General features: G+C 43.1%; 1 protein-coding gene across 1 annotated transcript in view; it reads right to left on the bottom strand.

The window, feature by feature from the left end:
* col24a1 (collagen type XXIV alpha 1 chain) overlaps nt 1-15,637 on the bottom strand; it is a 74,341-nt gene that overhangs the window by 41,198 nt on the left and 17,506 nt on the right. Inside the window, exons 5-11 of the mRNA XM_083521445.1 lie at nt 13,919-13,972; nt 6,875-6,928; nt 6,553-6,606; nt 3,547-3,591; nt 2,396-2,449; nt 1,904-1,948; nt 794-847 (exon numbers count right to left, since the gene is read on the bottom strand). Coding sequence (XP_083377571.1) covers nt 794-847; nt 1,904-1,948; nt 2,396-2,449; nt 3,547-3,591; nt 6,553-6,606; nt 6,875-6,928; nt 13,919-13,972 — 360 coding nt within the window. The remainder of the gene's footprint in view (nt 1-793; nt 848-1,903; nt 1,949-2,395; nt 2,450-3,546; nt 3,592-6,552; nt 6,607-6,874; nt 6,929-13,918; nt 13,973-15,637) is intronic.

Raw genomic sequence — 15,637 nt, 5'->3', positions numbered from 1 at the left:
AATCCTTCACACTGATAACATTTACAGCCTGAACCTTTTCGATTTTACAAAATGATCACACTCATAGCCGAGTGTTCCTGCGGAAACCAGAGGCATATGGAAACACTAAGAACAACAAGAAAAACTTCCAAAAGACACTAAACGGTGGTGAGGTTCAAAACAGATGCCGGAAAATGAAAGTAGCTTTTTTTTATCAGTTAAATATAAATAACTATTTATTCTGTTTTATATATTATTAATATTTTATATATATATATATGAAATAATATTATAATATTATATATAATTTTAATGTTTGTTAGTATACAAACAATATAAATAAATATAATTATATTTACACTTGTAAATTAATTTTGATTTATTATAACTGATTGATTATTAATGTGCTAAACAATTATATTATATTTATTATATTAATTATATGCTTGAAAAAAATTTCCCGCATGCTTCTTATATTGTAACCTGACCTCTGACACTGGAGACTCCTTCCATAAATGGCAAATAAAATGAGAAATTATGAGGCTCGAAGAAAAATTTAGCATATGAACGATTACACTTTTTTTTTTATCATTAAATGGCTCAAACTTTCGACCAATCAGAATCCAGAATAAATCAGTGCTGTATTCTAAAATCATTTTAAAAAGTCTGTGCCCCCCCCCCCAACACCACGTATTTACAAGAAATGCGTTCACGTGAACTGAGAAAAGTTTTACAGTCCTGTAGTTGATAGAATTATTTCATCGTGTCATTTCCCACCCAGGCCACGCCCACCTTCATGACTCAGGACACTTACTCTTTCCCCCTGTATGCCCGGTGCTCCCGGTGCTCCTGGGGCTCCGATAAAACCCTTCAGAAGAGACGAGGAAGAGACAAGAACATGAACACATTAGCATTGGATCGAATCCTGGATAAAAACGGAGCTAATGTTTTATATGAACTGCATCGACACGACACGCTCGTATTTCCACTCATTAATTCCTAAAACATTCTTTATTGGCTCCTTCATGGCGTGTAGGATGAGCTCATGACCTGAGAACACCTGGTACACATCCACACACACACACACACACACACACACACACACACACACACACACACACACATGTTCTGTTGGTGATAAAGAGTTGCCTGAGGGATTCTGGGATGCGTTTAGCATACGGGGACGTTCTAAAGAAGATTCTCTTCTTCTCGACACTACAGCATTGTTTAAAGTCGGAACATTCCAATAAATATACAAGCAAATGGAGGAACAACAAATAAATACACAATGCAGCCAAAAGTATGTGCACCCCTAACCATCACATCAACAAGTCCATGTAGAAGATTTCATTTCAGCTTCATTCCGCCTCTGCATATGATGTTAGAGTATAATAACCCCCGTTCTTCTGGGAAGAACCCCCACTCTGCTGGAAAGGCTCTCCATTCTATTTTGGGGCGTGGCTGAGAGGATTAATGAGCTTGCTCCACGAGAGCGTTAGTGAGATCAGACACCTACGGCGGCATGTTGAGGAAACGGTTCCAGTTCATCCCAAAGGTGTTCGGTGGAGTTGAGGAGGTCAGGGCTTTGTAGGACACTCAAGTTCTTCCTCTTCAACCATCACACCAACAACGATGATCTCAGCGGTGGAACAGGGGTTTGGGAATCTTTGAGTCTCTTTTGGGAGACTTTATGGAAACTGTAATGTTACACAAACACTGGAGAAGGAGCTGAATGGGTGTGTAGGTCAGGGGGTGCACATAATTTTGATCGTATTGTGTATAAACTTGCACTATTTAATCTTCTGGAGTTGAAACACACACACACACACACACACACGCACACACACACACACACACACACACACACACACACACACACACACACACACACACACACATAAATACAATGAAAAGCTGTGCTCACATTGACACCTTTAGAGCCTGGGTTTCCCTCTGGGCCTGCCAATCCCTGAAAGAGAACACACAACAATATCAAAACACACACACACACACACACAAACACACACACACACACACACACACACACACACACACACACACACACACACACACACACAGTAATACACAACACAATCCAAATAAAATTTCTTGAATCAAAAGTTCAATGTATAATAACAACAATAATAAAAAATTATAATAACAATAAAAATAATGCAATAAACATTTTCCTTATTATTCACACATTGGACAGAGCCTCAGCTGTAAATATACTGTTACTATAGAAACGAGAATTAATACTAAAGCTCATTAATATAAACCTGCTTCTAATGAATCAAACTCAAGAATCATTTCTCTACTGATTCACTGTATTAAATGATTCCTTTACACATTAGTCCCTTCCCAAGGTGGAATTCTGGGTATATAGTTTCTCTTTAGTGGATCTTGGTCACTGCACCTGCCTGCCAGGGTAACCTGCTGCCCCAACCGGGCCTGGCAATCCTGGCAAACCCTGTGGAGAGAGAGAGAGAGAGAGAGAGAGAGAGAGAGAGAGAGAGAGAGAGAGAGAGAGAGAGAGAGAGAGAGAGAGAGAGGAAGGAGAATGTGAAAAGTAGTCAGTGCCAGTGGAGGAATAGGACGGCTATTGTTCTGGTCAAGGATCCCAAATTCTCCTCACTCCAGAATCAAATCCTTCAGAGTTAGATACCTTCTCACACACTTCTCTCTTTTTTTAACACTTGTTTGCTTTTTTTCAGAGGTTTTGTTTAATTAGCTTTAGTATATATATATATATATATATATATATATATATATATATATATATATATATATATATATATATATAGTGAGCTAGCTTGCTATGCTACTGTCACATGGTTTTTGATTTGGCTGGGGGTGTGGCACTTCCTGTTTCTGATCAAAAAAATAAAATAATATAAAACTATATATATATATGTACACTATATGTACAATTCTATGGGGACACCTGACTTTTCCAGCCATATGTGGTTCTTCTCCGAATTGTTACCACAAAGTTGAAGGCACACAATTGTATCAAACGTCTTTAGATGCAGCAGCCCTGAAATCGTCTCCTCACTTGGACTAGTTCCAGCATGACATTGCCCCTGTGCACAAAGCCAGCTCCATGAAGATAGGCTGTACATGGGTTGGAAGTGTGGGGAAGATCTCCTGCTATAGAGCCATATGGTGAACATATATACTATTTATTTAATGAGGTCAAATGTTTAAACATGGCTCTTTCTCGTTTCTGACAAAAATCCAAATGAAAATTGAGGTTGTTTTTGGGTCGTTCTTGGTGACACGTGGATTATGGCTGAAGATTGAGATGGATGTAGCTGAGGTTGAGGAACTGTCACAACATACTGACACTCCAACAATCCTACATCTCAGGCTTTGTTCATTGACTCCAGAATAAAGTGGGTTACATTTTATTTGCAAACAAAAGGTTCTGATTTAGGCCACGCCCACTGCAGGATTTAAATCCGAATGCAGATGTGAATAGTGACATCACTCATTACACCCGAATGTCTATAAGCATAATGCAAATTTCAACAACAATAAAAAAAACACAAGAAAGCCAGAGCATACCTGTTCTCCTGGCTGGCCTGGTGGTCCTGGATATCCTTTGGGACCCTGTGAAAGAAAAGAGAGCCAAAGCAAAATGATGAGAAATGCAAAAAAAGGAAAGAGAGAGAGAGAGAATGAGGGAGAAAGAGAGAGATCACCATGTTTTCTTTCTTCTCATGTGCTCTCTTTTCCCAGTCCAACCACATTTTTGGGGATTTTGTTGCCTTAGGTTCCTCTCTTCCTCTCTCTCTCTCTCTCTCTCTCTCTCTCTCTCTCTCTCTCTCTCTCTCTCTCTCTCTCTCTCTCTCTCTCTTCCTCTCTCTCTCTTTCTCTCTTCCTCTCTCTCTCTCTCTCTCTCTCTCTCTCTCTCTCTCTCTCTCTCTCTCTTCCTCTCTCTCTCTTTCTCTCTTCCTCTCTCTCTCTTCCTCTCTCCCTCTCTCTCTCTCTCTCTCTCTCTCTCTCTCTCTCTCTCTCTCTTCTCTCTTCCTCTCTCTCTTTCTCTCTTCCTCTCTCTCTCTCTCTCTCTCTCTCTCTCTCTCTCTCTCTCTCTCTCTCTCTTCTCTCTTTCTCTCTTCCTCTCTCTCTCTCTCTCTCTCTCTCTCTCTCTCCCTCCCTCTCTCCCTCACAGTGTAACACTTCTCTCCAAACTGTCAAAAATCTTTCTTTCCCCTTCAGAAATCTGCACCTTCGCATTACACACAGGAGACAAGTCACAACATCGACAGAGACACAGGAGGTCAGAGGAACATGCAGGAGAACAGTGTGGTTTCATTCTGCCTAGGTGGTTCCTGGTGGACTTGCTGGGGTTGTTTATTTTTTTTAATCTTGTTTTCATCATAACACAAAAGGTCTCCAATTAAGCATGGGCTCTCCAGACCTGAGATTTAATTGACTAATGAGGCTGGTCCAAGCAAACCTCATGTGTCCTCCAGGTCAAAGTTCTCAATAGAGTCATTTAAATGAAAAAATAAATAAAATAAAAGTCATTAAAACACTGAACAATGGTGCCATATTATCAGTCAACATGAACTAGAAAACTAATCATCCCTCAAACTTGAGATGTTCTTCATAAAGATGTTCTTCCTGATGTAATAAAAAGAGATATTTTGGTGTTACTGTTAGCGTAACGTGGCTGGAGCTCTCCCATGGGTTTGGTGTCCTTCTGCTGTGGATTTGAAAAGGTCATAAATCATAACATTATTTGTTTATCTCAACTCATGAATAAGGAAATCTCCTGCTTCAACAGATTCATTCAATACAACCACGTTGATGATCTGAGCTGGTGTGTGATATCCGTTACACTTCAGAGAATTCAGAGCCTGCTGGAAGATCTTGGCCTTTCACCCTGAACTCTGACAACACAGTGATGCTTCAGGGTTATTTCCGCCTCTGACCCAGCATTGGTATGTGCGACTATTTCTGTTCATGGTCATCTGGTCAAACCAAAAACCCCTAACCAAGCTGCTTACACTTACACTGTATGGCCAAAACGTTGTCCATCTGCTCTTTTAATGAGCTCCACTCTCCTGAGAAGATGTTCCACTAGATTTTGTGGAGATTTTTGTTCATTCAGCTACAAGGGTATTAGAAAAGCCAGGTTCTGATGTAGGTGAGAAGGTGAGGAGGCCTGGGGTTCAGTCAGTGTTCACATGCTTCATGTTCAATAGGATTGGAGTTCTATAGGAGGAGATCTTCTAACAATGTTAAGCAGATCTTTATAAAGCTGGCTTTGTGAACAGGGGAATTGTCATGCTGGAACATGTTCGGATCTCCTAGTTGTCCAAGTAAAGGGAAAATTTCAAACTACAATTGTGTGCCTCCAAGTTTGTGGTCACAGTTTGGAGAAGAACCACATACGGTTGGAAAAGTCAGGTGTCCTAATACTTTTGACCACATAGTGTATATTTAAATGAAAATATTAATGGCTGTAGCTGCAGCTTGAGGAATCATCTCCATCAACTTACGGATGAGCGCAGACAGGAGCAATATTTATACCTGACAAGCGAGAGTCAGAGGGAGGATGTAGACGAGATCTCCATATGGTTTGGTGGAAACTTATTTCAGGGAATTCGGGAGAGAATTGGAGTTGAGAGCGAGATCAAATTTATCCTGGATTCTTCAGTGGACCTATACGTCACGTCATGAGCCGTCCAGCAGAAACCGCTTTTCATCTCCTGATGGCTGTCATCTTCACATCTATTCTCCCGAATCCTCTTCAGATGTGGAGATGTGGAGACGTGGGGGAGGAACCGGGGCAAAAGGGCAATTCTGAAGATTCTAAATCATCAATCTCCTTTAGCTGAAGCACAATAACGTCTCAAAATTTGTAACCGAATAAACATAAGAAAGTTTCTGTTGAATTCTGATTGGTCGGAAGAAGGTGTTGATACATTTTCTCTAACAGCAGCTCAGACACTGGTCTCCAGGATCAGATCAATGCAACGTGATATGTTCCTGATGTTCCTCTACGTGAACTAAATTGTTAACGTTAACGTAATATACTGCCAATTTGGTTCTTTGTAGAACCTCGCAGGAACTCGTAACTCTGCAGACCTTCACATCTCTCCACTCTGGTGTTGGATATTTTCCTACAGAAGATCGTTCAAAAGATTCCACCATCTTCCTCCAGGATTCTTCTACACCTTTTAAAAGCCACCTGATCACTAATTAATTCTTCTTTCAGAAACAGAAATACGCCACTGCTCGTCTCTCGCTCTTCAAATCCATCGTGTCAGAAGGTTGCTGCTTAAAGTTGACCTCCAGGTTTTTTGAGCTCATCACAGGAACTTTATATCCATCTGTGTAACTCTATCCTGTTATGAGACGCCCAGCAGCAGTGATAGAAGCCCTAGCAGACACCACCCACACACAAACACACACACACACACTCTGGTTCAAGGAACCTTAAAGGAACTTTCAGATCAGATACCCAAGATCCTGAGGTTGTGGGGTATCCAGAAACCAATCACCTGTGTGAGAGCAATTGAGATGAGAGTTCTCATGAGCAGTGCATGAAGAAGGACTTACCATTGAACCTGCAACACCTTTAGAGCCTGGTGGACCAGGAGGTCCTCTCTCACCCTGGGCAACAGAAAAAAAAGGCTGTTCCAGAGATATAAAGCAGGAATGAAAAAAAACAAAAACCTTGAGATGATAAGGACATGACAGCGATGTGGTTAATGACTTCTGAAAGAACCTGAAGTGATTCATGTGTAACTAATGATCTGTTCAGGAAGGTGTGAAAAAGAAGCCATTGAGGATTCAGGAGATCACCAGAACGTGAGGAGGAGGAGGTGAATGAATGAGGATAAGTGTGAGGTGGAGCAGTGAGATGCATGGATTGAGTTACCTGTTCTCCTTTCATGGCCTGACCTGGGGACAGCCCGGGGTCACCCTTCGCTCCCTGAGGAGCAACAAAACACCGTCAGTTCATTCCTCATCGTTCCTCATTGTTCATTCATCTGATGCTGGAAACTCAGCACACTGTTCTACTGAATACAACAATGTGGATCTGAAGCTTTAACTGTTCACACGAGACTGAGGGACCTGAGGACTGTCACAGGACAGGACGTGGGACGGAATGTAACTATAAATGGATAAATTTGGATTATTTTCCTGTAACAACACGTCACTTTATTGATTCTTAAATAGAATATTTCAATAAATTACGTTTCAGTTCTGTATAATTCACTCAGAAATATGAGAATATGGAGACGTGGAATCCGACGTCAGAGCTGATCATCAGAACGTTGATCATCAGAACGTTGCCATTAAACTCTGATCATCAGAACGTTGCCATTAAACGTCACTATAAACGAATACAGATTTATATTACAATTCCTGCAAAAACGTGTAATCATCACGAACATGCTGTGGGACAGGGAGGAAGGAGACACTTCAGGAGACGGAGGAGTAACGCACGTGTTACAGTCGACTTGAATTCGATATTCACACTCCCACGTCTCCTCCTCCACTCAACTCCTAAACCCCATAGTGAGACGTTCCCACAAAAGCTCACGTTTTCTACAGACAATCCACATTTTTGATCCAAAAATAAATCAGTCCTCCTTCGATAAAATACTTCTTAAATAAATAAACAAACAAACAAACAAATAAATAAATAAGTAAAGGTCGTTAGATGCCGGTTTTGCGGCTCCACGGAATCACTCCAGCACTCGGGTCACTTCCTGCACAGTTCACCAGGAGATCAGTGGGGCTGAGACTCAGCTCAGAATTTAGATCCATATTTTATATTGCTTTCTTTTTTATGTTTAAGTAATTTCTACTCAGTTTTAAACAAAAACAAACAAATGAATTAATTAAAAAATATATAAATTAATCAATGAATAGATAATTAAATTAATTAATTAATAATAATGGAAAGAAAATAAAAAGTGGGAAAAACTGAAAAATAAACATTTTTGAATTGTTTTTATTACAGCATGTTTCTGCTATTTATATATATTTTTTATTTATCAGTCCATCCACCCATCTATTTATTTATTAATTTATTATCATAATGCACTCCGTGTACCAGTTGAAACACTCGCTGCTCTCAGCACTACACTGGCGATTGTCGGAGCTTCAGCCGATATTCCCGCTTCGCAAATTTGCCAAAAAGAATCTGTAGGAGGAAGTGAACCTCGAAATTTTCTTCTTCCAAGCAGCACTTTCATTATTACTGATCCTGAACCCTCTCTCTCCCTATCTTTATCTCATTCTATCTCTCTTTCTCTTTTTGTGACATTACGACCTTCATTTCAGCATGCAGCAAATACGACGACGGCGCAAATCCGGCAATGCAGCACATAACATTGCAGCACATCCGGTGATGCAGCACATCCGGTGATGCAGCACATCCGGCGACGCAGCACATAACAATGCAGCACATCCGGTGATGCAGCACATCCGGTGATGCAGCACATCCGGCGACGCAGCACATAACAATGCAGCACATCCGGTGATGCAGCACATCCAAGGATGCAGCACATCCGGCGACGCAGCACATAACAATGCAGCACATTTGGTGATGCAGCACATCTGGTGATGCAGCACATCCGGCGACGCAGCACATAACAATGCAGCACATTTGGTGATGCAGCACATCCGGTGATGCAGCACATCCGGCGACGCAGCACATAACAATGCAGCACATCCGGTGATGCAGCACATCCGGTGATGCAGCACATCCGGCGACACAGCACATAACAATGCAGCACATTTGGTGATGCAGCACATAACAATGCAGCACATCCAGTGATGCAGCACATCTGGCGATGCAGCACATAACAATGCAGCACATTTGGTGATGCAGCACATAACAATGCAGCACATCCGGTGATGCAGCACATCTGGCGACGCAGCACATAACAATGCAGCACATTTGGTGATGCAGCACATAACAATGCAGCACATCCAGTGATGCAGCACATCCGGCGATGCAGCACATAACAATGCAGCACATTTGGTGATGCAGCACATAACAATGCAGCACATCCGGTGATGCAGCACATCCGGCGACGCAGCACATAGCAATGCAGCACATTTGGTGATGCAGCACATCTGGTGATGCAGCACATCCGGCGACGCAGCACATAACAATGCAGCACATTTGGTGATGCAGCACATCCGGTGATGCAGCACATCCGGCGACGCAGCACATAACAATGCAGCACATCCGGTGATGCAGCACATCCGGTGATGCAGCACATCCGGCGACGCAGCACATAACAATGCAGCACATTTGGTGATGCAGCACATAACAATGCAGCACATCCAGTGATGCAGCACATCTGGCGATGCAGCACATAACAATGCAGTAAGCATTGTGAAGAATTGCAACAATGAAGTAAGCTTATTCTCTTTTTGGTCTCCTCTCTGTTCTCTACAAGACAAACTATAATGCGACGACTGGAACGTAAACCACGCCTGCTCTCTCAAGGTCTCTCCATCACCTCATAAATACCATCATTTATCCACGTTTCACGCTGGAGTTTACGATTAAACCACAATTACAATCAGCTACAAACCTTCTCCAGACAAATTCAACAACTCATTTAACATGGTGTGGAATTTTGTGAAGAAAACGATGAGCTCGGATATTATTCGCAGCTAGCAAAAAAATATTTTTATCAAATGCACCACAAAAAAACCAGCGACGTTCTCAGAGTTTGATGTACTTATGCTAGTTAAGGACATTTGCTTTATTTGCTAATTCTCCAAATTCTTTTCGATCCTTTCATCATCAGGAAATAAACCCTGAGATGCTTCAAAACCCCTGATGTTCTTCAGTGTTACACGAATAAATCTGAGGCAGAACTCAGCTAGCATGATACCTCCGCTAGCACCTTGACCCCGTGACCCTCTCCAGCTGGAGAAAGTCCTGTTTGTTAGTTTCGCACTGTAAAAACACGTCAGAGCAGATGTCAGCTGTTCGAAGGTTCCAGGCACGTCTTCATAAAGCCTCAGCGTAACGTCTTCTCCGCTCTCGACACCCTGGTGCTTCATCTCTCCACGTTCAGCTCGCATGATGGAGGGATCAGTGGTGGAGCCCTGCGACGTGCTGTGGGCGAGTGATGACTCATCCCAGATATACAGCTGTGGTTGAGGATGATCCACCAGATCCTCTGAAACCCCGAGCCGACCACCAGCCCACTCATGTACTGAGAAGCTGCACATGTCCTACAGCCTTTATCACAAAAGCCATCTGACAGAGAAAACGTCTGTTTATCCTCCCACACTTACCACAAGTGTTCATGCTGTTACCAGGAGAGATGAAGGTTTGGGTTTTGTGCAGAGAAAACAGAGAGAAGAACCTGGTCCTGCTAACTTCAGCAGAGTCAGAGTGTGAGCTGAATCAAGACGAGAACTAATGTGTGAACATACAAACGAGGTGATTCTGGTAAATCTTCTGCTACTTTATAATAGTGTCAGTCTACATCATCATCATCATCTTCTTCTTCATCATCTACATCATGCCTCAAAAATCTAAATTGTGGTCTTTATACTGATCTCCACATTAATCTCCACTGTTCTCCACACTGAATATCCACACTAATCTCCTTAATAATCTCCTCAATGATCTCCTCATTAAATATCTCTACTGATCTCCACACTGAATATCTCCACACTGAATATCTTCACTGCTCTCCTCATTAAATATCTACAGCGATCTCCACACTGAGTATCTTCACTGATCTCCACACTGAGTATCTCCACTGATCTCCACACTGAGCATCTCCACTGATATCCACAATGAATATCTCTAATGATCTCCACACTGAGTATCTCCACTGATCTCCACACTGAGTATCTCCACTGATCTCCACACTGAATATCTCTAATGATCTCCACACAGAGTATCTCCACTGATCTCCACACTGAGTATCTCCACTGATCTCCACACTGAGTATCTCCACTGATCTCCACACTGAATATCTTTAATGATCTCCACACTGAGTATCTCCACTGATCTCCACACTGAGCATCTCCACTGATCTTCTCACTGATCTCCACACTGAGTATCTTCACTGATCTCGACTTCAGTGAATTGGCAGTAAATAGGTGGAGGAGGATCACAGTCATGTTGAGAAGATGATTGTGACATTCTGTACAAGTCGCAGCTCATCCTCAAGAGGAAAAAATCTGCAGCCAAAATGGAAAATCAGTGATGTCACTTTACCTGGAGGCTACACCATGGATTAGTAGGTTCATATACACATCCGTGTGTGTGTGTGTGTGTGTGTGTGTGTGTGTGTGTGTGTGTGTGTGTGTGTGTGTGTGTGTGTAGAAAAATGAGCTACAAGGTTCACACACAGACAGAAACAGAAGTCAAATGGAAGGTGCTTAGATTTTCCACTGGAATGTAAAAAAAAAAAGTGTTTGATAGCTCATGACTCATCGCTCCCGTTTCTGCTGATGGATCTGAGTAACATCTGGATCCTGATCTAATCACAGCTCTAAATAAAGCAGGACACACACACACACACACAGACACCCTCATACACACACAGGATGGAAACTGAAGGTCTATAGGAGAAATATGTGGTGAGCAGAGAGAGATCTGCCAGCACACGCTACCACACACATCAAAACAATGACTCACATCCAACTGTGTAGCATAACGTGCTACCAAACACAGCATGTTCTCCAGCATGTTCTCCTACAGCATGTTCCCACAGCATGTTCTCTCACAGCATGTTCTCCACAGCATGTTCTCCCACAGCATGTTCTCCCACAGCATGTTCTCCCACAGCATGTTCTCCCCCAGCATGTTCTTCCACCACATGTTCTCTCCCAGCATGTTCTCCCACAGCATGTTCTCCCACAGCATGTTCTCCCCCAGCATGTTCTCTCCCAGCATGTTCTCTCCCAGCATGTTCTCACACAACATGTTCTCCCAGAGCATGTTCTCCTACAGCATGTTCTCCCCCAGCATGTTCTTCCACCACATGTTCTCTCCCAACATGTTCTCTCCCAGCATGTTCTCACACAACATGTTCTCCCAGAGCATGTTCTCCCCCAGCATGTTCTCCCAGAGCATGTTCTCCCCCAGCAAGTTCTCCCAGAGCATGTTCTCCCCCAGCATGTTCTCCCAGATCATGTTCTCCCCCAGCATGTTCTCCCAGAGCATGTTCTCTCACAGCTTGTTCTCTTACAGCATGTTCTCTCACAGCATGTTCTCCCAGAGCATGTTCTCCCCCAGCATGTTCTCCCAGAGCATGTTCTCCCCCAGCATGTTCTCCCAGATCATGTTCTCCCCCAGCATGTTCTCCCAGAGCATTTTCTCCCCCAGCATGTTCTCTCACAGCATGTTCTCTTACAGCATGTTCTCTCACAGCATGTTCTCCCAGAGCATGTTCTCCCCCAGCATGTTTTCACACAACATGTTTTCCCACTGCGTGTTCTCCCACAGCAAGTTCTCCAACTGCATATTCTCCCACATCAGGTTCTTCCACATGTTTTCCCACAGCAGGTTCCCCACATCATGTTCTCCCACAAGAAGACCTTTCACAGCATGGTTTATCCAACATATTCTCACTAAGGTGATCTCCAAAGGATGTTATTCACAACATGTTCTTCCCAATATTTTCTTACCAAAATGTTCTTCCACAGCATCTTTCCCACTGAATCATTTCTGCCAGCATGTTTCACCAATATGTTCTCCCACTGAAACAAGTTCTTCACAGAATGAAGAGAACACACACTCTTGAAGCTGCAGTTAGCTTGAACGCATGCTGTAACAGTGTATGATCCTGGTTTAGTGTTGCTGATGGAGTGAGCTGCAGAACTTCGCGTGGGTTCAGGAACTCTGTTTGTTCAGAACTCCTCAGGAACAAACAATTAGGCTTTATGAAGGGGTTTGTGTTAGAAGCGCAGTAAATCACAGCAAAGCTCTGAGGAACCACACACACACACCAGACACACACACACCACACACACACCACACACACACACACACACACACACACACACACACACACACACACACACACCCTCTACCCTCTTACATCCTCTCTCTCTGGATTAATAAACATTACACCCACATCTCCATCCATCCATCCTTCAGTAATAAACAGTCTCTCCCTCATATTCTCTCTTGAAGGAGCAGGAATCCTCCAGAAACACTCAGAACTCGACCGATGTTGCTTTTCCTCTGGATGATGCTGATTTTAGAAATCAGGGAAGCCGATGTCTGACATATGATGAGATTTTTTTGGCCTCTCTCTCATTCTCTCTCATTCTCTCTCCAAATCTTATTCTCAGTGTCGGTCAGCTTTGGTTCCGTTTCCGCACCGTTGGTTCTGCTCGGACTGCGTCGGCTGTTTCCGATTGGCTAATTAGCTTAGCGAATGATCACGCGGAAAAAAACCCGAACACGCTTGTGATTGTTGCTCTTGTCTTTGAAACAGCAGACATGACTGAAGAATTCTGCACGAGTCCGTTAGTGACGATCGCGGCAGGTGGAAACGCTGATTAGTTTAGATATTTACAGTTCTAACGATTCCGGTTTTCATGTTTGAATGCCGAATACAGAATACTGCCCCCTGCTGGTATGAGAGAGTTCTGTTCTCTCCTGTAAGTGCAGAACGTTCTGCCTAATAATCGGCCTCATTTGCAGCACAATCAGACGATGCTGATTAATACAAAAAAATGACAAAAAGCAGAGGCTCGATTAATCGGTCGAGCTCTACTCAGAATTACTCCTCAAGCACACACTCCTGTAGAACCCAAGTTCCAGCTCCTCCGTTCTCCATTCTGAAATAAACCTAGAGCTCAGATCCACCTGAACCTCTGAAGAACCTTCAGGTAATTCACGTCAGCATTTTAGAGAGACCGCACATGTATTATCATGTCACTGTGAAGGGTAATGACCATGTGCTGTAGAACTCACCTTGGGGCCAGGTAATCCAGGAGGCCCAGGAATCCCATAAGGACCAGGAGGACCCTGCAGGTAAGAGAGAGAGAGAGAGAGAGAGAGAGAGAGAGAGAGAGAGAGAGAGAGAGAGAGAGAGAGAGAGAGAGCGGGTAAGAAAACAAGCACACTGATGATTACTCATGCACATGACATCAGCCTCTCACCGAGCGTGATCTTATCTTACAACACTTGAGCTATGGGAAGGTAGACACACACACACACACACTCACACACACACACACACACACACACCACACACACAAAGCCTTATGAGACCTTCAGAAAACCTACACTAGACCTACACAATTTTTTTTTCTACAACAAAGAAGGAGGATGTGGAGATCATCACAAGTCCTTCCTGACCTCCTCCACAGTCATGAGTTTAGATGTTCCACAAACTCTGAGCTTCTTAGACTTCATCTAAAATCACTAGGTGAGCTTCATGTACTGAAACGAAAAGAAGTTTTTTTGCTTCTGAAAGTTTAGGTTTTGAAGCCTTCACCAGATTCCTCTGAGTGCTTTCTAAAACTCAGGAGGAGGAATGGAGGAGGTGTTTCAGTGGCTGCAGATACAGTAGAGAGAGAGAGAGAGAGAGAGAGAGAGAGAGAGAGAGAGAGAGAGAGAGAGAGAGAGAGAGAGACTCGAACACACCTGAATTATAAATAAAAAAAATCCATACTTCTTAATTAGTGTCTGTGAGCTGGTCTGAGGTTCACTCAGCAGGTGCACAGGAAAGCCAATCAGCAATCACCTCCACTGGAACTCTAGATTCTGGCACCAGAACAAGCGAGGCCTTCAGACAGCCCGAGTTCTTTCAGGTCAGACTCACCAGAGCGTGGAGGCGCCTTCATTATTGGCTTCAGGTTCAGTTTTGGAGTGTAGGAATAACATATCATTCATCCTGGTCCACATTAAATACACAAATAATGAAGATCAGTAGGTGCGTTTACATGGAGCATGTCATCGCTTTAAAAGTCCAATCTGAATGAAAATGCTCCGAATTTCTGATGGTCTCTTCTTCTGGGGCCATAAATCCCTCGACCAGTCCACACAAACGTGTGAATGACCGGCGACACGTGGGAAAGTTTAGTTTTCATTCCCGGTCACTAAATTCCAGAAATACAACCTGCTGCCACCAGTCCTCACTACAGACCTCCATCCACACGCTTCTGCTCTTTAGGAGGGACGGCTGGGATCTACAGACTTACAGCCACCAAAAAGCTCAGCTTCCTGCACCCGTCTTTTCCTCAAACCTTCCAGCAGTAGAATCCCTAGAAATTCCTGCTACACTATACATAAAAATAGTGCACATAAGGAATAATGGAACTCCATGTTGACAGGATGGGACACGGCCTTGCGTGCGCATGTCACAACGTCCAGATCGGATTAGAAACCGTCTCCTAAACACTCCACCCAATCGCTCAGTGGAAACGTGAATTCTGATGTTTGGGTCCAGATTTGAACCCTCACTCTCACGTTCAATACAATCACATCAGGGGAGAAGTTCTGCGTCTCGTCACCTGTTTGAATGCAGAATATCGCTGAGTCGTCTTAATTTTCTGTCCAGAATGAATTTAACATGATGCAAAGAAATTTATACAATAATAAATGACTTCATCTGTTTCCTGACTGATTTTATAGTGAACTCTCACTGTGCATCACTGCTTCCAAACGAGTTCACACTGATTACACTCT

Source organism: Silurus aristotelis, assembly GCF_946808225.1.
Source record: "Silurus aristotelis genome assembly, chromosome: 19".
Classification (NCBI taxonomy): domain Eukaryota; kingdom Metazoa; phylum Chordata; class Actinopteri; order Siluriformes; family Siluridae; genus Silurus; species Silurus aristotelis.
Note: the sequence above shows the minus strand (reverse complement) of the source record. Positions and strands in the feature narration are given on the sequence as shown.